At 42.1% G+C, this 24,741-nt stretch overlaps 1 protein-coding gene across 1 annotated transcript in view; it reads left to right on the top strand.

Moving 5' to 3' along the window:
• Positions 1 to 240: 240 nt before the first annotated feature.
• Positions 241 to 24,741, top strand: part of dynlt4 (dynein light chain Tctex-type 4) — a 50,179-nt gene continuing 25,678 nt past the window's right edge. Inside the window, exons 1-4 of the mRNA XM_030774606.1 lie at positions 241 to 273; positions 1,257 to 1,392; positions 2,306 to 2,428; positions 3,473 to 3,729. Coding sequence (XP_030630466.1) covers positions 241 to 273; positions 1,257 to 1,392; positions 2,306 to 2,428; positions 3,473 to 3,729 — 549 coding nt within the window. The remainder of the gene's footprint in view (positions 274 to 1,256; positions 1,393 to 2,305; positions 2,429 to 3,472; positions 3,730 to 24,741) is intronic.

Genomic DNA, 24,741 nt, shown 5'->3' with positions numbered 1-24,741 from the left:
GAAGGCACATGGTTTTCATTAATTGACAGTTGGAGCTAGTCTCTTAGTGAGTGCTAGTTGACAAGGAGTTTGAACTGCCCCGGTTCTCTTTCACAGAACCATTAGCAAACTGATAAAGAACCATAAATCATGACCACACAAATGGTCGGTCCATAGCAGGAGCTGAATAGTGGCACTGTGTAATGGAAATGGTATTTATGAATGTCATTTTATGAATGAAGAAGAGCAGAAAGAATGATAATGCTAAATGGGAAATACTATTCTCTGGTGAAGGTATTTATGACCTTAGTTTTTATGAATCAAACACACAATAACTGTCTTATACTACCAGAAAATCATCTCTCTCTCTCTCTCTCTCACACACACACACACACACGCACACACACACATGCACACATTCTCGAACACTTACTACACAATGTCAGTGTGTGTGTCTCTCATACAGCAAGTTTTATGGTCTTCCAGCTGCAAAAAAAGGAATGCAAAGCTGTTTTTAAGAGGAATGATCTAATCTCTCACAATTTCGCACTACAGAATGTCATTGTTGTCATCTTTTTTATACCAGCCCACACAAATCCACACATATGTCAAGCCCGTTTTGACAATGGCAGAGGAACAAATGTTTGACATGTTTACTTGTTCAGCATAGTCTCTGTATATAGAGCAACATTACGTGTATATACTTAGACATATAAACTTAAGTCTTGATTTTAGACTGAACTCACTCTGTGGTGCTCTCCAATGTTTTGACTCAACCGTGCTCTCTCTGATCAAAATAATTCACTTGCACTTTTGTAAACGGGCAGTTGGGTTCAGTTTTACTTGACTCTGACATCTGTAAACCAAAAAAGATGTTATGCAATCTGTGATTTTCGGTAACATTTCCAGACTCTCCCGCCTTTACATGTGTATTTACATTTATTTCAGTATTGATATAGCGTGTCCGTTCCTCAGAGCTGACACGCTTGAATTATGTCTAAAAAAAAAACCTCAAAAAAAACGAAAAGCAAAAAACAATGGGGTGCTGTGACTTCTTCGAATCAGTTCTTACAGTTTTAGGACTTCATTAGCTGTGGTATGACTGTTGGAAAAGAGCAAGCTCCCCTGAGCTTTGTAATTTGTGATAACTGCCCTACGACTCACCATTTACTCTCTGGCTTTAAACACAGGCTTTGCAGGGTGACACTTCATAAAATCCCAACCTTCCTTGTAAAGCCAGACAGGCAGACCTTTCTCTGCCCCGGCGTGGATCGCAGGCCCGGCGACAGGGTGGCAAGATCGCTGACACAGCCCAACTGCTTCTCACCAGGCCCGGGCTCCGTGCGGAGGACCGCTCCCCTCTGGATCCGGGGGACGGGGTGGGGATGGGGTGGGTGGCAGAAGCAGTGCCAGGTGAGTGCCTGTGTCGAATCTTTTGACTGTTTTACATGCTGTCGTCTGGGCCTGGCACGTCTGATATCTGCCCTGCTTAATGATTGCCATAACTTCCAGGGTGGCAGGGGTCCAGGCGGGGAACACACAGCCAGATTGGGATAATGAATGGAAGGGTATAGGAGAGAGAGAGAAAGAGAGGGAGGAGAGAGAGAGAGAGAGAGAGAGAGAGAGAGAGAAAATTTTGCAACAAGGATCCTTATTTCAGGAGAGCAAATCTTTCTAAACGGGGCCAGGAGAGTGAGGGTGGAAAATGGGAGTTATGTTGTGGTTTTTTAAATAGTGCATAAACTTGAAGGTTACAGTCATTCCAACTAAAATTCCCTACCTCAGGCACTCACTGTCTGAGGGATGAGAGACTGATTCTCGCTTTTGTTTATGTAGCAGGCAGACATGTAGACTAAGGGCCCTCCTGCCTACACTGTCCCCAAACACAATCACAGCAGGTAGAAAAGAAAATAATTATTATATATATACGTATACATGTATGTGTATGTGTAAACACACACACACACACACACACACACACAAATTTGCATATACTTGATATATATAATGTACATAGTACACACACATACACACACACACATGTATATGTGTATATATACATACATATATATATATATATGTGTGTGTGGGTGGGTGTGTGTGTGTGTGTATGTGTATGTGTGTAATGTATATATATTTTGAGACAGATAAAGAGATGTGTTGTATGCTGAGTTTTGAATGATTTTCAGAGAGAAGCCCAGGAAAGCAAGCCGCATACACGTAGACACACACAGGCACAGACACAGACACAGACACACACACACACACACACTCACACACACAACACCCTGACCAGTCCCTGTGATCTCCGTGTGTGTCTGCTCAGCTTGTGTCCGCCCCAAACCTCTGTCTGTGAGGTCCTCTAACCACGCTCCAGACAGCACTACACCGCTAACCTCTGTGCCCACACTGGGTCTCCCCGCGTGGGGAGGATTCCTCTGGGCACTGGGTGGGGGGATGGGCAGGAACCCTACTCTCCCACTGTCAGCTCAGCAATCTCCTGGCCTACAAAACACCGACTCCAACACCAACTCCTCCACAGATACAGACCGAACACTGAGTTCATGCCAGAGACCTATCATGGCTCAATCGTTTGGGTATACCAAACTGCTTGATGAGTGTTTTGTTTTTAACAATTTTTACAGCTTGTATATTACACGTTACATTTACAACCTACAGTTGTATACTCTGGAGCACCTTCTCCATTCGTTTTGAATGTCAGTGTTAAAATTTTCATATGGAGTTTTTTCGTCTGTGTGTGCTCGTGCATGTGTGCGTGTGTGTGTGTGCGTGCGTGCGTTTGTGTGTGTGTATGTGTGTTTTGTATGTCTAGTAGAGGTGACCTTTGAGAGAACTGTCCATCTCTGTACAGAAATCCCCATTGGTCCCGCGTGCCTCGTCCAACTGGCCCAGGTCTCTGCCATAGACCAGGAGAATTGAAGGCCTCTACCAGGTGTGGAAAAAAAAAAAAAAAAAAAAAAACAGGTTCATACCGATATAATTTATCCAGGGGATGACAATGAGGAGAACAGCTGGTCAGTCATAACTGACATAATGCTTACGAGGTGCTGTGATGAATTAGTTATAAAAAAATTTTTTCGTGGTGGTTGAATTCATTTGACATCCATTACCTGTACTGGAATGGAATCCCCTTCAAAAAATTCCACTGAGATCATTCTAAATCAGAACTACAGAACTCGGTCTCTTTCAACGGCGTTTTAACCTTGTATTAGATAAATGATTTATAATCTTCATTGATTAAAAAATGATTTAGAAGACTATTCAAAAGGGGAAAAAAAAAAATTTAGATTTTCTTACAGATGGTATGGTCACGTAAGGTTATCTACTCCTCCTTTCTTATCTAGGTTCCGTGATTGATGTTTGTCTGTGAGGAAAACTATAGACGTATGTGTCTTTACCGTAAACAGAGCAGAGATTGTATGAGTGTGTGTATCTCATTGTGGTGTGGTGGAGGTCTTCTTTTGTGGGTAAGACGCTGAGCGCAGTTCTGCGCTGAGGCTGTCAGACACAGACACCCAGCTGGCTGAGTGTGTGCTGTGCCGCGCTGAGTACATTACTCACTGTCCTCTAGGCCGATCTGGCACCAGCTCCTCCATTCCCACAGAATTCCTCACTTCCCTGCGGCGGCTGCCAGCCACGGAACGCCGGCGGAAGCTCTGTGGCTTCAGCTCAGCTCTGTGTGAGGTCCACCTTCACGGCGTGAGCAGTCTGCTGGCAGAACAAACATGGGTGGGACCTCGCCACACACACACACACACACACACACACACACACACACACACACACACACACACACACACACACACATACACACACACGCACACACACATACACACACACACACACGCACGCGCGCGTGCGCGTGCAGGTTAAGTCATTGCTAAGCTGTCTGCTTCATTTCAGTGTTGCTCTCCAAATCTGACAGCGATCTTCCCATGGCTAATTTCACCTTCAATAGTGGATGTCAGATTGACTTGAAGCCCTCTACATGCCAACTCTAATGTCTTCTGTTCGCTTAAATGAAAATTAATGGCATGATGCCTGTAAAAATATCTTTTTTTTTTTTTTTTTTTTTTTTTGAGATGGCAAGGATAAGTATTATTGCTCTACATGGTTAGTTTTGTTTTTCTTTAAATCATATAAGTGAGGTGTTACATGGCTTACTAAATGCAGGGATAGCAGCCAGACATGCCCAGAGGATGCAAACCATGGCCCTTCTGTCAAACTGACTTATCTATCACGCTACAAAACACGACAGACATAAACATCAGGCTTAAGACAGAACTGTAATTGGAGTCTGTTTGCTCTCGTGACAATCTTTTACAGTAAACACAAATAGAAATGTTTTAGCAGCTGCACATCTCACGGTTCATCGTGAGGATGAGAGGTCCTTTTTGGTTTGTAACGTCTCAAAACAATCATTCGCACACCATAGACAACCCACCCAAAGAAAAGGATAGATAATTTCATGTTTTTTTTAAAGCGGTTCTGGATCTTTGTGTTTATTGTGGGTCTCAGGTGGAGTGGCGTGTTCCTGGAACCCTGTTTGAAATAGAACCATTTAGGTTTCTGTTGAAATAAATGTTTATGGCATTCCAAACATTTTGTGTTAGACGGTATGTGTGGTCCTGTCGGCACCCGGTGAGGGGGCAACTTCTTGTAAAGGTGCGTATGCGAGCTTCACCTGTGTGTGGGTGAAGATGTTTATTTGAGAGAGAAAGTGAGTGTGTGTCTTTATGTGTGTGTGAGAGAGTTCGCTGTCTCCCATAACTTTCCGAGTAAAATTTTATAGGCATTCAAGCATTTTTCACAGTGTGGGACCGTCTGTTGAAAAGCTTACTGTACTATTGTGCATTTTCCAATTCCTAGCGATTGAAAAATCAATACCACGCGAAACAAAAACCTGCTTTCGCATTCTAGGCATTTCAAACGCACTTCTAGATTAATCTGCGCTCCTGTAGCAGGTAATAGTTCAATGCCATTTAAAAGTCTCTCAGTTAAGCGCATTCATTCTCCATTCAGCAGTTAGGCAAATTATTTTGCTCTCTAGAAAACTAAATATTTCCTCTGAGACTATAACTGCAAAACCATAAAATGTGTGGAAACTATTGTGTGTATTAAGAGACCTTTTTTTAAACTAAAATGAAACAAAATGGGGGGAAACAAAATTGGCATGTTCTAATGGTATATTTTTTTGTGTGTGTGAAAGCTGTGCTGTAGTGATTTTCTGTATGTTCGGCGCCCCTCTGTGGTTAGATTGTAAACTGCCAGAAACTGCGTTGATTTTTTTTTTTTTTTTTTTTAGCCATTAGCCTATGAGTGCATAAAGGCGCTGGCAGATAGTGGATCTCTCCGGGTTGTGCCCTGGGTTCATGCGTCTTCTCACCCAGGGACTGAGTGTCCAAGGGACCATGGGTGGTTTGGGGGGGGGGGTGGTTGGGGGGGCCCACACAGGGGCATGGGGATGAGAATTCCTGCTGGCCATGGCTGGTAGCAGCTTCCGCTTTCTCTGGGAAATCGGTTGAACTGGAGCCATCCTGTGAATCCCCAAGCGGAAATAAATCATCCTTAACTAGCCCCTTACTGAATGCAAGCCAGAAAAGCAGGCATGTGTTTCAACTCTGCTCTATGGTGTGTGTGTGTGTGTGTGAGAGAGAGAGAGAGAGTGTGTGTGTGTTTCTGTGTCTGTGTCTGTATCTGTGCGTGTGTGTATGTGTGAGAGAGTACATGTGTGAGTCAATGGGTTAGACTAAACTCTGTTCCTGTCCATATGGTTGAATTTGTGTGTGTGTGTGTGTGTGTGTGTGTGTGTGTGCGCGCTCGCGTGTGCGTGCGTGTCTGTGTCTGTGTGTGAGTCAGTGTGTGTGTGTGAGAGAGAGATACTGCATGTATGAGGCTGTGTGTACAGCTGGATCCATCTCCTCCACTCCTTGGAACAATATCAACCCCCCATACAGAAGTATTTCACAGAGGCAGGGTGACAGCAGGCCTTATGGAAAAGGCCATTCAGACCCTGCAGTCCCTGGTCCAGATGTGTACTGCCCTAGTCTGAAGCACAGGTACAGCCTCACACTGAGGAGATATATAACACATGCGTGACAGCGGTGAGGACACTTTTAGTAGTTTTCAAAGGGCTGGAGTCATTCACAAAGTTCCCACTGAGCCGTGGTTAAAAGAAGCTTATTCAAAGCTTGTGACAAGCCAACACACACAGGTAACTGCCAAAATAAAGAAAACACCCACGTGAAGTGTCCTAATAGGGCGTTGGGTTCTCCGTGAGCTGCCAGAGGAGCGTCAGCGCGCTTGGCATCGCTCCTACAAACGTCTGACTGTCTGTAGGAAGGACACAATACTCTTCATCTGTCGGACAGACATAACAGAGAGACCATCAGTGTTTTGTTCACGATGGTGGAATACTTTGGTCTTGCGACTGGGACGCGGCGTATGGCCGACGTGGTATTCATTGCTCGTTACACCATTCAGTGACACGTCATGATCTGCGGCTAAAGACACTGTCATCCTGGAAAGAGCCACTTTTACCACGAAGGTGATCGCACGACATGGCCTTGTATTTATTGGCATTTATTTTACCCACTAAGGGGTTGAGTGAACCTAAACCATGCCAGGAAAATTCGCAGTCCACGTCATGACAGAGCTGCCAGAATTCCTTCTTCGTGGGAAACGAACGCTCGAGACTGCGGCTTTTCTTTCGCTACTTGCTGCACTTGCTCTCGTCCACTTTAGAGGAGAGTGAACCATGACGCATTCGACTATTTTCCACTTTTGCTCTAATATGTGCCGCAGATCGTCGTAATAAGAGGGGTTCAAAAGTGACCGGATCGTAATGTGCTGCTGTGTTAAGTTCAACAGGAACTTGATGAAACTATGTTCTCATGACCCAGATTAATATTTAGAATCAAACTGACTAAAGAGCTCTCCCAATTCTTTCGCCACGCAGCTCCGGGCCAACGGAGCCAGACGTCCGAGTCCGCGGTGTGTGTGTGTGTGTGTGTGCTCTTCTGCTGGCTACTGATGCTTTCCCCTCAACCACAGCTCCTCTCAAAGCATCAGCAAATTGAACAGTCCATGTCGCTGAATCTCCTGCCAAACACGACCCCGAAAAAAAAAAATCACGCCTCTTTCAAAGCCAGGATGGTGTATTCATCTGGCCACGGCAGCCAAAAATAATGAAGCAAGAGAACACTTTTATGGAAGATCCTACTCATGATGGGATGGGATCTGCATCATTAACCTAAGAAACCATACCTATCTGAAAACAACTGCTTCTGATAGATTTTGTATCTCCGAGTTACTCGAACATGTCCTTTATTTTTGGCTGTTACCTGCACATACCAACATACAAATACTGTTTTGCTGACTGCATTGCTCAAATTGAACACGGGACAATAAGAAAGAAAGAAATCCAAACGAGAGAAAAGACGTCCCTCCTAATCCTCGAGTAAGAGAAACGTTCTTTTTCTCCCCCATCCCGTTGTAGATGTAGGTGGTCTGAAACAGTTTACCAGCTATCTTTATTATCCAGGTTTTTTTTTTTTCCACTCAGGTTACTGTATGAAACATTCTGTTCATGCCAACCTTTCATGGGTCTTCTGTCTGGACTGCGAACTATTAGTTATCTGAGTGGTTCCAATCATGCCATTATTTTTTTTTTATTTATTTTTTTTCTTTCCCTCTCTTCCAGTTGAATCGAAAAAGGCCCTGTCCTGCTCCCAGTGTGCTGGTCATTCAGACTCTGAATTGAATGGTTATGGAAATGAGATGGACAGGGCAGAACAGAGTCGGAGCGGAGGGTTTGGCTGGCACCAGGCACTGCCCGCAGCTTCACCCGCATGCTAACTAACTCCCTTCACATGCCCCACACAATGCATCAATGAGAGACCACCTCGCTGATGTGCCCCTCTCTCTCTGTGAAGTTCTGTGTGCCACCCTTGTCGCAGGCCCGGGGGGACGTCAGCACAAGCTGGGATGTAGATTAATACTGGCCACCAGTGGAAATTAGCCTACTTCAATGTAAAGCAAGGGTTTTTTTTTTTTCCCTTTGTGTGTGTGTGTGTGTGTGTTTATAGGTGTGTGTATAGAGAGAGCACATATAAATTGTGGTATGCGAGCTTCACCATGTTTTTATTAATCCGCAAATACAGACACTACGAATCCCCATTTCATATACGTTTTATGTCAAATAATAATGATAACTGAACATACATTGAAGCCTGTAAAATGAGTCATTTGTTTCAGATGACCGCATGTACAGATCAGAGAACGGGCGATAGTTCTCCAGAGAAATATTCTCAAGTGTTACATGCAATGTTATTGTCTATGGAAGGTTTTACTGATGTTTAATGTTTTCGGAGCAGTTTAAATATCATTTTTTGAGGGTAATAAAGTGGTTTCCTGGAAGTCCAGTAAAGTACACGTGTTTTCTTTTCAAGCTATAGAAATCATTTTATTTTTGCGGATGGAGATTGAATGTCTGGCATATGTAGAAATAATGCTTTCTATGTGGTCTGCTAAGGAAGGTATACATTCTCATTCTGGATGAATGTGGAGGTTTCCAGATCTGACAGTGACTACGTCGTATATCATACTTTATAGCCATATCCTGTCCTTGGTATATATATTTTTTATATATATTTATACATCTGTCATCCATGGTTCCTTTTCATCCTCCCGTTCATATTTTTGGCTTGCGGACCTAAATGATTTATATTTTGTTTTTGTTTTCCATTATTATCCTAAAGTCTGAGTAATCAGAGGAAAGAATTTTCAAAACTCCAAGATCAAGCTTCATTACGCTATCCTCTGGCAGACGGCGGCCCTTTCCTCTGATAGATAATGTACACGACTGGTTTCCAGCGGTCAGCAGTACTGAATCTCTGAGGGGTATTTCAGCCCATGAGAGACGGGGGCAGAACGAGACACTTTAAAAAAGATTAGTGTGTCATTCCTGAGCCAGGGTTAAGCACAGGCTGGACAATCCATCTCGGTCACGGGATGAACCGCCACCGCTACTGCTGATTAGGGCGATATAAGTCTTACCGACCGGAGACAGGAACGGTCGCGTTCACCGACTCCTCTCCGTGACCCTGGTCATACAGAGGCTCCCTCAAATCCGTCCAAGCACAGCCACGGATGATAAATGAATGCCATCTGGTGGGAGAGTCGAGTAGTGTCTGCCAGAGAGGGAAAAACACGACTTCATGCCAAGTGTATGTGCCACGGCATACTTAAGCCACACCCAGTATCATTCATTTTGAGGTAACAGTTAAAGAGACTTCAATATATTTGTTTTAATCAATCCATTTCAGAAATGGTCATTTGTTCAACACTCTCCCTTAATTTTTTTTTTCATATTGTCTATTGCATGCTTAGAAAATATTTATTTGAAAGGTTTTTTTCTGTGTGAATCAGTATGTCACAGTGTGTCCCTTTAAAGTGAGACCACTGGAAAGGTAAAAAAAAAAACCCCAGAAACATTTGCTTTCATCTTGGGTCAAGGGTGAGGATACTATTAAGTAATTGTAATCTGACACAAACAGTAATCCCACTGTTCAGGTTGGTGACAATGAGATTATATCTCCACTGCATAATCTAAATGACCACTCCTACCTCATGAACTCTCTGACACCCACATGCATGCTCACACACACACACACACATACACACACACACATACACACATACACACACACACACACACACACACCATGAAGACTACAATGGGCCAAAGGAGGTGCAGAGAGCAGACTTTGATAACAATGTTATTACAGTTTATTGAAACCTATTCCACACATCACTTCAGTCCACTGTAGAGCCACCTCAGTTTAATACCATTCTGAATACATTCCAATCTACCATATAACTCAATATGAAAAATCACAACATGAATTGTGGTAAATTCACCATTATTCCTCATATGCAAAAAAAAAAAAAAAAAAAAAGTCTTTTGTAATATCTGATGAAAGTGACAATGAAGTGTGATATGAGGGTCTCTCTTCACCCCAACCCCCCCCCCCCCCCCCCCTCCCCCCTCTCTTCTTCATCAGACCAAAATCATTCCTTATCAACTCTCATACGCTCTGAGTGAACCTTCCTGGTCCAGCATAACCCCCCCTCCCGTCTTCCCACCTCCCACCCAAACTCTAACAGCTCCTTACTCCCCCTCTTCCCCCACCTCACAGCCCACCCCCTTTCCTCTACCCCCATACTCTTTTCTCCTGGTTGCCTGGGCGATGCCTAACAAAGCCATCATTTTACCAATTTCCACAGAAACAGGTGCTGGCACAATGGCCGCTTCCTTTGGGGCTGAAAGGGAAGGTTAGAGAGGTTCATGGGAACCCAGGAGGACAATCTCGGGGCTGTCCAAGTGTCGTCCTTAGGACCCGAAATAAAAGAAGGCTAATTTGTTGTCGCTGTTTTCCCAGGAGGGGGGGAAGGGAGTGGGGGCAAGTTTTCCAAAAAAAAAAAGGCCCCCTGATATCAATCTCAGAGTGCCTAAGAGGTCTGGTTCTGATGAGGACAGTGTCTCGAATTTTGTGTTTGTGCATGTGAGCAAGTGTGTGTATGTTTATTTCTTCGCGTGTATGTGTGTGTGTGTGTGTGTGTGTGTGTGTGTGTGTGTGTGTGTGTGTGCATGTGTGTGTGCATGTGTGCGCGCGCGTGTACCGCCGCCGTGAGCGTGAAAACGCGGCACAATGAGAAGAAAACCAGTGAAACCTGTCACAGCATCGAGATGATTTAATTTAGCTTTCAACAAATGTGTGTGTGTGTGTCTGTGTGTCTGCGTGTGAGCGTGTGAGTGTGTTTGGCAGAGATATTTCACGCTGCTGGCATATCTAGTGTAAGCCTGTGATATCTGTCCTTTTCTTTAACCCCCTGCCTACTCTAACCCCTTCATGCGCCCCCCATTTTAAGACAAAATGGGGCGGAGTGTTGGCCACAGTACAAAGAAAAGCATGTGCATTGTGGGGAGGGGCTCTCCTCTCTAGCATAGTCTTCACTGATGTTTTGTGGGAACACAAACCATTTGTGGGTGCCAGCCAGGCTTTTAGAACTGTACAATACATTACTCTGTGTCTACGCGCCTTCAAAAAGCTCTTGTTTCTATTTACGACAGATACAGACCATCACATTTAAATGTGCTCCTCTATTAGAAATACAGACTATTCACACCAACTTGGATCAAGATCAAGGACTTGAATTTTATTGACTGACTTGCTAATAATTCCCCCAGCTGTCAATCAATGTTTTCTTTCACACAGAAATATGAGACTTTTTGGTTTATATCTACAGTTTTCAATCTTTCTTTCTTTCTTTCTTTCTTTCTTTCTTTCTTTTTTCAATTTCAATCTTTCAATTTTTTTTTTTTTTTTTTTACACAGACCACCATCAACATGTGATAAATGTGTGCAATGGGCAATGTCTGTTTTATGACAATAAATTTAAGAAAAGTAAAACAGTAAAAAAAAAAACAGTCTATGCTGTGAGATATTTTACAGTTAATTGCCAGTGGTACGACTCACATGCAGGTGTGGGGTTACTGTGTAAGAGTGGAGGTGAGGTCATAGGAACCAGACTGAGGTTTGCCTCCTGTGTGGTGCTGATGGTGGTGGGGGGTAGTTTTCGAGGGGGCTTATGAGGCCATGTTTATCCTACTTGGATGCTGCTGCTGTGTTTCTGTTTCCCCTCCCAAGATTTCCAAATGAAGGCTTCCCTATAATACTGAAAGCCGCAGCAGAGCAGAGTCACTCAAACATTCCACAAAGACTATAATAAGACATTCTTGGGGCAAGGAGGAAGAAAGGGAGAGAGAGAGAGAGAGAGAGAGAGAGAGAAAGAGAGAGAGAGAGAGAGACAGACAGAGAGAGAGGGGGAGAGAGAGAGAGAGAGAGAGAGAGGGAGAGACAGACAGACAGAGAGGGAGACGGAGAGAAAGAAAGAGAGAGAGAGGGAGAGAGAGAGAGAGAGAGAGAGATAGAGAGGGAGAGAGAGGGGTACTTGTAAACCGCTCTGTAAACATTCCATTGAGAGCAAGGAGAATGCAGCCATGCTATTCAGACAGGGAGGATCTGTGCCTGTCAGACCCACAGAAAAGAGAAATCATTTACACACACACACACACACACACACACACACACAAGCCAAATGTATGACTAAATATGAAAAGTAGACAAGAGCATAGAGATACCTGCAGTCAGCAAGTATTTCACAATGACATCATACAATGATGCAAACTGATAAGCGAATGACTGAATGTTGAAAAAGACACACCAAAGGTTTAGTATATCAGATCAGATAAAAATGACATCTGAATATTTTACAAATTACAGCATCATCATAGATAGATAGATAGATAGATAGATAGATAGATAGATAGATAGATAGATAGATAGATAGACATGTGCTGTTCTCACATTTGTCCACAAGATGGAAGTGTTGGGCATGGATAGTTTACACACACACACACACACACACACACACACACACACACACACAATAACAAAGTGTGAATGGTTGCAGCCAAGTCAATGTTTTAGAAAATGGATGTCAGATTTTGAATAAGGGCCATAGTGATGGCCAGAAATAAAATTCTTACAAACCTATACAGGTCTGCTGTTTAGAACTTGACATATAGGCAGACAATGTGTGCATTAACGCACTGAGATGTTGAAGCCATCACTTATTTTCTGAATGGATTATACTTTTAAACCATTCAGGATAATTTTGCTATGTGTATATTAATATGAATATGTGGAAAAGTCTCAGACTATCAGAATTTAATATGCTTCACTGAGTTGTACATTTTAAATGAGCTGTTACCAGGAAGACCGTTGGTGTCCACCAGGTGGCAGTCTTTGCAAAGTGACAGTACCAAGTATACAAGGGCAGGTCGTGCGCCATAGCTCATGCTCCATTCAACATGATAGTGTCGGTGAACTAAGGTCTTAGTTCATAATTAACCATTTTCAAATAAGCATGTAATGATGTGATATACAACATTGCATTAAAATGTCTATGGCCTTGTTGGTATGTCCATTAGACGGGTAATAATTAGGTTAATATTTTAAACTAAAATGTTTTAGCACCATAATGTGAATTTTAACTGAAGAGATAAGACAGGAAAATGAGTTTCGGAAATGTAGTGTTTAAATAACCTAGTGCCGAAAGTTATCATTGGTTGTAGACAACGAACCTTTCTCTGTATGTGATAAAAACAAAGAATTATTCGAACTCCGTTCTAACAGTTGCAATTCATCAGCTGCCCTTACGCCGACTGCATTCACCGTGCCATATTCGCTCTTCGGCTAGCATTCTTACCCACGTCTGGAGGAAGCCTATGAAACTCAAAAACAGATACATCAGGCCTGAACAAAGCTCCAACGGAGGAAAAGAGGCCCTAGAGAGACATTCCATCGGAAATCAGGAAATAAACTAATGCATTGTGTTTTCTACGCTCGCACATTTACCGTCTTCATTCACACGAGAGACGGAGATGTGGAATGAGCAGTTGGTGTCAGTTGGCCTCCAAAATTTCTTGTCTCACCAGTTTGTTTGCCAGCCGATCGATCTAAGCCATGTGTGTAAAAACAAGGCGTGATGGAGCATCTGGAGCTGTTCCATATTGTTTATTTCAGTTTGCATCGGCAGGATTCAGGTTTGCCCAGTCGGAAAACAAATTAACAAGTTAAGCGTTTATAGCTCAGCCTGTCTTTATAATAGGAAGGTATGTCAACAGGTTAAAGTTTTCCACAATTACTTTATTACAGTTTATGAGTCCCTTGGTGGGTTTAAAAAAAAAAAAAGATTTCACAGAACAAGCAGAACAAACAAACTACAAGCCTTTTCCACAAATGAAATCTTAAATTTCATGTCGAGTTTAGATCATTTAGTTAGTTAAAAGTGCATGCAAAACCAAAAAGTATAATCTACGTAAAGGAGTGTGTTTTAGGATCGCTATGTGAAACTGACCTTAAAAGACACGATACAAATATTATGAACAAGAATGTATTCAGTGCAGAGTTACAGAAAGAAGAATTAGTAGAATCTCCCTTTCCTGTACCACATTTTGTCATTATGAAAGAAGTTACAGTTTCTTAGTCTGATGTGCTGTCTGCTGACTGTGAGTAGTTCTGCAAAAATCAGACTTTAACCATGTGCTTTTGTCTGGTTTGCGTGTGTGTGTATGTGTGAGTGTGCATGTGTACGTGTGTGTGTGTGTGTGTGTGTGTGTGTGTGTGTGTGGGGGGGGGGGGGGGGGGGGGGGGGGTCACCACAGATTTCCCTTTGTGGTTGCTACGACAATGGTCAGCTGATGATAAATAATAAAAAAGGGAAATTCTTGGTTAGGGGAGAACACCATTCACCATTCTGCCCAGTGGATCTCCCCAATGTCATCGAGCTATTTCTGTCTCTGCTGGAATGCTGAAATGTCCAGTCCAGCTGGGCCTTCAATGCTGTCATGCAGTCAAAGGTCATATGAGGTTTGACCTCTTCTAAAGAAGTGAAAAGTCATGGGAGCTCATGGGAAATCGGGCGATGAAGGCCCACTTCTCATGGGCCCATGTCTCATCGTACGGATGGTAGGCTTTGTCTGATCTATAACCCTTACCAAACCATAGAGACTTTTGATTGATTTCTGTTCACATCTGTTCAATGTGTGGTGATGTTTTTTTTTTTATGTTTCTGAGTTTAAACACAGTTGTGGTTTCTGGTGGTACCGTTACATAGCCCTGTTTGATCACTGGACAGATGAATGCAGAATCAAAAAGCAGATGTATTTTAAACTTTTTTTTTTGTATTTTATCCCTTCTTTGGATCTCTGCAGTGTACTGTATATTGGAAACTAGGAAGGATCATGTACAGACTCTTGACATGAAAAATGGACTTCTTCAATCTTGTTTAAATGTGCTTATATGAATCCTCAGGTTATTGCTCCTGTTATTACAGAGCTTTATTCAGTGAGCTTTCACAGAAAGAAAATATTTAGTTTTAAGCCCAAATTGTCATGGCTACCTATAGACAGCGAAAAACAACCCCCCCCATCTGATAATGACATCAAACTTGACTGTCCACATTCCTGTCAGTTGAGAAGTGTGTGACATGCAGTCATCATAATCATTTTTTCCTACTTTAATAAAGTAAAGTCAGGCATATGAAACGCACCAGCGTGAAGGATACCATAGTTTCACAATAGTAACTTTCAAATACAAAACAAAATGGGATTGTCACGCTGGTGGTGTGGTGCAGAACCCATGCGCAAGACACGATGGTTGAAGGTGGCAAACGGAAGACTTTACTTAAAATGAAGACCAAAATACAAGTGCAAACTAATAACAAAACCAATAACAAAAAGGTGCAGCATGACAGTGTGCACAAAACACAAACAACGATAGACAAAAGACAAGGCAAACACTAGGACTTAAATAGAAGGAGAAACTAAACAGGGCAAAACAGGATTGGATAAAATTAACAAGGTAATAATTGGACAAACAGGTACAGGTGAGGGGCGGAGACAGACACAGAACAGGAGCACAAAGACATATCCAACTAAAAGTCCAAAACGAAGGTGCAGGTTGTGACAGGGATACAAAGAGGCATTATGTTTTCCCGTGAGGCTGGTGATTCCCTGTGGCTAAGGCAGAAGTGACCGTACTCTCCAAGGTTACTTAATAAACATTACACAGAACGTCAGAAGTTTCCCTGCGTGAAAGTTTGTACAAAAACATAGATGTATCAATAGAGGAAGGACTGTTCTATATCTCTGTGTTTGTGAAAGATCTAAAATAAATACAGACTTTGCATCTCAAAGAAGTCGAAACTGATGCCTGATTTAAATTCCATGTGAAACACTAAAATATTACATTCAATCTAAAAACTCCCTCCAAATCTGCACTATCAAAGAGATTAACATAAAGTGTATGAATAATGACAGTAAATAATGTAGTTTATATAATATATTTTAGATTATATAAACTACATTATTCACCGTCATTATTTAGTATGATTTACTGCTGCTATGAGGAAGTGGTGAGTAAAGAGGTTACATTTTGTGCTTTCCTCTGTTGTTGGAAATCTTTGATGACATGGAGAAAATAAGTACCTGACTTTTCACATGATCGTTTAGGCTGGACGATAAACTGAGAGTAATCATCTGACTGTTCCATAGGGTCACCACGCCAACCCTCCACAGAAAGAATGCTGTCATTGTTTATTAAGAACCAGAATAACTTCCTTCTTTCAGTTGTCTGAATGAAAGTATGTCTAATACAGATTGAGGAACCATGAATTTGAAAATATCATACAGCTTACCTAAGTCATAACAGAGGTACTTTCTAGTATCAGCTAACTGTGGTTTCAAAACAGTTTCAGAATTATCTAGACAGTACCAACTATACAGTAGGAACTATTCAAGAATTGAAATTGTAAATATTGTATCATCAAATCCTGTTGTTTGTTTATAACCTCAACTAACGATTAACTTTTACAGAATAACTTTGTGGTTTTACAAGCAACATTGTACACTTTTTGAAGCAAGCCTTAACTGCAGTCAATCGCAATAACTGCAGTAATATGTTTATAATCTGTAATTCCTATATCAGTCCATAGAGGGGCAGCATTGCTTTAGAAAGAAGTTTGCTTAAAAGCCTGACAAACAGACTGATGCAGTAAAAAAAAAAAAACTCCTCAAGATTCATGTCTGCTTCATTTAACAGCCTATCTGTTTACACTCTCTTCTGTGTCACACTGTTGTGCCAGTGACATGGAATCAAAACAATCATCTGCCAGCCAAGTCACATCAGGGATTAAGACCAGGAAACATGTATTCAAAAAATGACAGAGAACAGATCAAACAGCACAATGACGCAATCGCATTGAAAGGAATGTGTGTGTATGTGTGTGTGTGTGTGTGTGTGAGAGAGAGAGAGGGGGGGGGGGTGTATCTGTCTGTTTATGAATGGTGAAACAAAGCCATCAGAAGACGAACAGGACTTTCACTCACATGATTAATATGCCACATTTACCCCTTGTGTATGTGCGACATCATATGATGCCACTGTGTGACATGTCAAAACAATGAGAATATATCACTGTTCCTTCCATGGGTTCCTTCCTGAGAGTGGACTGTTGAAAGTACAGCTCCATAGCTGACAATGTGACTCATGTCCCTGCTGCAGGCAGAAGTGCCAGCTCCCAGTATTCTCTTTATGGCCTGCACTGTAATTGACTTCTATTTGTAGCAGTGGAGAGAAATGTTTGACATAATTGTATTTCCGCTTGTTGTTACTTGACTCAACTATATAAGAGGGTTTTAAGCCTTAGTCCTACAATTACCATGTACTAGAGGTTGAATGTGGAGAATGACATGGAACACAATGACAAAAAAAAAACCCCAAAACATTTAGGAGGAGTTAGTGAGGGAAGAATAAAGATGCAGGAAGAAAACAAGATCATGTTTCATATTTCATTCTACAAGGATGATGTATCTAACATAACAGAAGTCACACTTACATGGGTTCACCTTTTTTGGGCAAGAGATTCTGTGAATATGAAATATGTTCTCTGTGAAAACATTAAACATCAAAATAGCTTTGGTCAACGTTGACAGACTTGCAATACACAGGCACCTTAAACTGTAGTGTCTGGACCTATACGTAATACACGGTTGTTTACCATTTAAATTCAGTGCTCTTAGCTAGTGAGAGGCACTAAAAAACTGGCCTCTGTCTGTGGCTGCTCAGTTAGAGCAACACCTGTGTCCCTGACTGTTTTTATCATTTAGAGCGGAGCTTGTCAGCATCTGTCGCTAAGACCGTTCAGAGCATGAGTAATCACGCTTCATTTCGCCGCCACACTTCAACAAAACAACATCTGTGTTTCACTGACACCAGCGAATGTGACTTTGGTTCAGGCAAGAGCTTGAACGGCTGAGTTTACACCGGTGACTTAGCTAACACGTTTCACTGATAAAACATTGTTATGTCTTCAGCCAAATATTGGTGTTTTTCTGAAACACCCCAAATTACCGTGGTGTATGTCAACTGAACCCATCGAGCATTTGTATGTGTTTGAATGTGTAAATCCAGGGAAAGTAGGCTGCTTTAATTCTGAGTTTGTATTAACCTTTCTGGTGGCCTTAGGTTAATCAATGTGAAATAGACTGAGAATTGCAGCGACCTTGTTTTACCCCCTCTTATATTTCAGAGACTGATTACACTCTGATTATTTTGGACTCGTTATTAGCAAAACTGGAGCAAAGATGTAATTAAAGCCAAAGTCGTTTTACAAGAGCAACTTATCCAGAGGAAAAAAAGATCCTCATTTAACGGTATAGAAATCGCGGCTAGTCCGCTCGACCAGTCGTAAGGCGGAGAGGTCTCAAACAACGTATCCATCACCTTCTTTATAATGGAGATAGAAGAAACTCATCCTCTCCAAGTACGTTTTAATCCTCCATTTCTGACGTCACCGTCTACTTCCTTTTTTGTACTTGCTTCCTCTTGTTAATAATTAGCGGTTGGAGTTTTCTGGGGGATGGACTGGGAGCGCTGGATTCAAAGCTGAATCACTCATCAGCACTATAAATAAGGCCGTCTGAATGCGGAGATGAGCACAGGAAAGAGAGAGTAGCTTGAGACTGTAAAGAAGTGCCAAGGGAGCGAGCGACTGCTCCAGACAGTCCTGGAGTATATTATAATGCCTGACGTACGGATGACGTCTGTCACCTCTGGACGGTACGCACAACATAACCGAGGTTTACAGGCCTACTGTTGTGTCCGTTTGGATACGGCACGATGGCAAACCGACTGATGTTTGTTTTTCACGCTCATGAGTTTGGATTGTGTATAAAAATAACCCTTGATGGCAGAAAATGTAGCCACACCTTGAATGGGTAAAGCAGGTTGGACAAGCATTCTTACTACAAATGCATGATGAATGTGGTGAAGAGTGCACTTTATACAAAGTTCTTTTACTCCTGTCAGCCATGTGTACATATAACAAAGACTAAACTTCCAGCTTTTTTCCGTCTAAAATATATAAGGTAGCCAATATACATTTTCCATAAACATTTTTCCATATTTCCGTATACAGTTTTCTTTGGTGTTTTCCTCTGAGGGACACGATACAGCTGCCTAAACAAACAGAAATAAAAACCACAACATTTATTCATGCAAACAAATCCCCAAACAGTTTTTGCTCCTGAATTGCCTGTTTCACTCTGCAGCAATAGGTTTGGCAAGAGAGGTACAATGGTGCAGTATTTTGAAAATCCATAGACGTAGGTTATTGGATGAGTCATCTCCATATGACTTCATCTCACATAAAAATAAAATAAAGTTGATGTTTTGAAATGACTGAGGTTGTCTTTTAGCAAGCAGTCTTGTGCAGTCTTGCGTCAGAGTTTGAATAACAACCCCCATCACATTTACTAACAGTTTTTTTTTTTAATGAAGCTTGTTTTGCTGTGTTTTAATTTTTTCACTGGTATAACGGTTATTGATCCACGAAAGAGACACATTATTGAAGCAAAAGCTGCAGTCAGAATACAAAGTCAGAAAGTCGGTCAATGTCCCAGAGTTGAGGTATTCAAACAGCATGTTAATGGTCCTCTTACACAATAGTTGCAAACAGATCAATACTTCCATGAGCCTGGGATTATCAGATCTCTGAGCTGTCTGTAACATATTGGTTATGAAACGTCAGGCTATTTCTCCTGCTACATTTGGACATTTTGCTCATTTTTTCAGCCCTTTAGACAAAGGAAATTTGACAGCTGCCGTCTGCGACACAGCTCGATCTGTAATCCAGCCGCTTCGATCCTTAATCCAAATGACGTCTTGCGATGACGACCGATATTACATCACCCTATTCAGTGCTGTCTGTCATGTGATGCTCGGGAGCAGTAAGTTTGAAAATTCATCAGAGTCCAGTCCAGTTCTCGTACTGACTTATTGCCCTATCAGCGAGATCAGCTTCAAGCTGGCATCTCGTAGATTGATTGATTGATTGATTGATTTTTCATTTCCTGGAACTGACATTGCGACTCTTTTTCTCGTGATAAATAGATGTTGGAAACTGATTTTTTTTTTTTTTTTTTAGTTTTTATTTAACGTGGTCATGGTTCCTGTCGTACCTACTGAATTCTCAGTAATGAAACCTCTCTCTGCAGTATTTACAATCTCTGTTTTAAAGAGTTACACTCTATTGGCGTGTTGTTCGAAATCACTATGGTTTCACAATGCCATCACTGTTAGATCTTTAGGTACTTCCAGAGTGTTGATGTGGTGAGGCAGTCTTCTTCTGCAGAACTTGCTAGGTTTTTTTTCCCTTCTTCTTCTTACCTCTTTCTTTGATTTAAATGCTTTGAAGTCTCGATTCTAGAATAGTCAGCAAGGTTCATTCCTGTTATCTGACAATAGCCACACTGCTTTTCGTTATGTGAAGGATCAATGACAACATCTTTTCAAGGGCATTTTCAGTTGTGTGTGGTCTTTGATCTTTGCAGTTTGCAAAATAACAACTGTATACTTGCGCTTTGCAGACATGGTCAGTAGAGTGTATGCAAATGTGAGCATGTGAATGAATAATGTTCAGTAATCTCAGGAATTATTCAGATGGAAAAATGGATGACCAGAGTAATTCTTTCAACAGTTAATGCCCCCAGTTCAAACTGATTCAATACAGCTTCAATACCGCAGTTACAAAGGAAAAAAAAAAAAAAGATTCTGTTTCGCAGCATTTAAGATAAGATGCGCTCAACTGACCTATTCTTTGTCTCGATATTGGTGTTGATGGAAAAGATTGTGGTTGGAAAAAAAAATGCTTTTTCTATTTTAAGAGAACACTTCAAATGATGATGATGTTACCATGCAGGTTAAATGACCACAAAAGTCAACAGGAAGTATACTCTACTGCGAGAAACCGCCTTACAAAGAATTACTGAAGAGGGGGCGAAAAACAAACCATACACAAACAGCCCACCTAAAGTAAACAACCAATATGTCATGCCCACGCCATTACAAAACAGCAGTACACGTGTTACTTTTCAACACAAATTAATCACGCGTTAGTTCTGAGCCTTAGTATTTACTCCCTATCATTTCATAAACATCCCGATAATAACCCGATAAGGATCAGTGAAATTAAACTTCTTTTGTTTGCCAACTGTGTTATCTTGCAAGTCTTTTGTCATGTGTTACTGTGGCATTAAGGGGTAGCCCTAGACGACATGGGCGTTGTTTCTGAGACGTTGTGAACAGTCGCGGTGCTAATGTGTGAGACGTTTATGGAAACATATGTACTCTGTGCAACACAGTGTCCTGCAGCTGCCGCCAGCTGACTGTTAACTGCCATAACTGTCATCTCAATGGAAACAAAAACACACACAAAAAAAAAACCAGAAGAGAAGAGGCTCTATTAACTATAGGGGTGGACCTGAAAGACAGGGGGGGGGGGGGGGAGATGAGATAGGGAGATGAGTGTCTGCGACTGTTTACTGTTCTCTGTGAAACGCTCGCTCCTCTGACGCTGGCTGTGCCGCACTCCAGCTGCAGTAAGGCCAGATTGATCACCCTGATGGAGTCTTGGGCGTGTTCCAATTCCCCGCGTCTCGCTAACACAGTCTGTTTCATCAACACCCTGTTCCAGAGGGGGTGCTCCAGCGCTGCTGCTGTGTGCTACAGGTTCTGCACCCTCTTTCTGGCACATTCTGTCCTACAAAGCCAAGGAATGGCAAATATATTTAGTCAAACAGAGGATATCATCTCTGTTAGGTCAAGGAGTGTTTGCTTATCTAGGTCTCACAGTCTGACGGCCGGTTAGAGGAACGCATATGTGATACATGGCCTGTATTAAAAAGAAAAAGAAGGAAAAGAAATTTAGAGAAATTGATTAATCATTATTTAGTCATATACAGGTTGTTTATTAACAACAGCAGCAGAAACACCACCACCTCCACCACCAGCAAAAACAACAATGAGAACAACAACAACACTGCTACCACTATTGCTGCTACTACTACTACTAACACTACTACTACTACTAATGCTTACCAAGTTATTGTCTTGATTAAAGTTTTCATCTTTTTCTGTTTGAACTGATACACTGTTCACAAGATCTTGTTTATTATTATTGTTGTTGTTGTTGTTGTTGTAGCATCATGGCATATCTTTTCAGTGATCAAACAAAAGCCAGTGAATAGATTATACTTTCAGTATCCTGTGCATTCAAAGAATAGTTGGTATTTTTAGGGTCACTAGTCTGTGACACAACAGTTTTGTCACCTTATGCAACAGGCATTCAGCCAAACCGCGAAAAACATCATCTTTCAGACTCAACAGATTCTGGATTCTGGAGATTAGGTAAATCAGACAGATGTTTGCTCGTTACAAAGGCTCCTCAGGGCAATCTCTCTCTCTCTCTCTCTCTCTCTCTCTCTCTCTCCCTCTCCCTCAAGGCTCTGTTTCACCACATTCACCAACTGCCTCCGGCTTTTGCAGTCCTTCCCTGCACTGGCTTGTGTCTGGACTTGTCAGAGAGAGTGGCTCCCCTGGGGTAGCTGTGACTGGCTGAGTCGTAGCCATCTTGTCTATCAGGCTGTCTGATCTCTCGCACACAGAGTGACACTACTCGCACTCTCAGCTGCTCCACCAGACAAGAGCTCAGTCATGAATCAGCACTGTTTACCCTCAAAGAGTCTCCAGTATGCTACACAGGGGGCACCTGACATGTGAATGGTATGCCTGAGTGTGCTTTTGAACGTTACACTTTATCTTTTTAATTCAGTATTTACTTTTACAATTTGTCCATCACAAACGAAGGCTTTGTCCGTTCGTCGTGATGCGTTAGGAAAGACACGTTGAGGACCGTGCGTCCGCGGCCGTAATGACGTCGGGTAACGGACGTTCTGAGTGAGTTTACAGTACACACATAAGGACACCGTGGCAGGCGTCTGAAGAAAAGCCGAATTAAGACCGATAAAAGGAACGCCCTTTTGGTTGTCTTCACTCCAGTTAGTTCTGCATGAGGCCCCTCTTTCATTGTACCTCATTCTGCTCCACTGGTTCCGACAGGCATTGTGATGGATACACAGCAGGTCCCTCCAGATGCCCTGTCTCACTCCACATGCCAAGTTCTTCAGCTGTGCCCAGCACAGGTCAGTCAAGTCCACAAAGGACATTGAGGGATAGAGGAAAGTCCCCAAAGGACAGCTTGTGGCTTTTTTTTTTTTTTTTTTTAAAGACTTAAAGTTAATCGCAGTAGCTTCCAAGTGAAAAGTAACAAGCTGACATTGACAAAGAACAGAAGTGAAAGGTCAAATACTTGAATGAAAAGTGCAATAAAGTGTCTAAGAAGGAATAGTGCGAGGACCGGTTTGCCTGATTCCTGTTTTGTCTTCGTGTGTCTTCTGTTTTGGTATTCTGCCTTGAAGGGCAGTGATCAACAAGGACAATTACTTTGACTCAAGAGGAGATTGGAGACTGACAGCAGCTAAATTTCTTAGAGGATAACTACTGATTCACTGGATGTGTGTGTGTGTGTGTGTGTGTGTTAGAGTCAGAGAGAAAGGAAGAGAGAGACAGAGTAAGTAAGGGAGGTTGGGGGTATTTGTATTGCCTGTCTCTGATCCTTTGTGTTCCCTTCCCTGACCATCTGCACTCTTCTTGCTCTGAGTGAAAGAGCCCCATATAAATGTACGGGGTGGAAAGAGGGGTTTTGCTTTGAGGACACACTCAAAAGCATTCCTCAGAAAACCAACAGCGTAATCAATGCAATTACAAGCACCAAGGGCAAAAGCGTTTCCTGCTTATTCACAGGGTCACTGTTATTATAAGGGAATGCGTTGGTATCAGATTAAATTGTTGGTCGCGAAAAACCGTCTCGTTCTGTTCTGTCTTGTGGCAGAAAACTTTATCTACTGTACGATTAATGTGAACACATTAACAAAATCACACCAATCTTTTTCCTATGAACACAGCCGTCTCGCAAAGTGATAAAACCACTTTCACACCATTGCGAGCTCTGCTGATGTATTCTGCATGGTGGTTATTCCAGCAAACTCTCAGCCATACAGCGACCTCAGAGTTACAAGATTTGCTCTCCAAAAGACGGTCCCTCAGAGAACTGGGTCTTGGCTGCGTCTTGAGCTGGTGCACTCCGCTGCAGTGCTCGGAAGGGAGCAAGTCGTCAGTCCCGGGGTGGTAAACGCTCCGGTTAGCAGCAGCAGTGCACAAGTCCTGTGATCAACGTCCTGATTGTGGGCGTCCTAAATTCTCACAGTCTTGTTCTGGGACCAGTTCTCTCTCATTTTCCACTCCTCAGATGCACTAATACAGGCCTTTCTTTGTCATACTGTAGTCTTAATCCATCAGTTTCATGCTTAATCTTTACATAAGGTGTCTCAGATGGAAATGTATAAATCTCTTGTGCATCTCATTAGAAGATATTTATAGGACCTACAGTGCTGTGTAGAGGCACAGATACATACAATTCCCAGCCTGTTCAAATGGTTAGTTATGGCCTGAGTTAAAAGTAGTGAAATAGTGAAGTTACGTAATAATTTAAACTTGATTTACTGAGCATATACATATATACACACTTTAAATATGTGTGGGATTTTTTTGTTTGTTTGTCTGTTTACATCTGACTTACCACAGAAAAAGCCTAGTATGCCCACACACTTTGCATGCACTTTAGAGCCTACGAATATACAAATGCTACTTGAGT

Source organism: Chanos chanos, chromosome 5 (assembly GCF_902362185.1).
Source record: "Chanos chanos chromosome 5, fChaCha1.1, whole genome shotgun sequence".
NCBI classification, from domain to species: Eukaryota; Metazoa; Chordata; class Actinopteri; order Gonorynchiformes; family Chanidae; genus Chanos; species Chanos chanos.
This window is presented reverse-complemented; position numbering and strand designations above follow the sequence as displayed.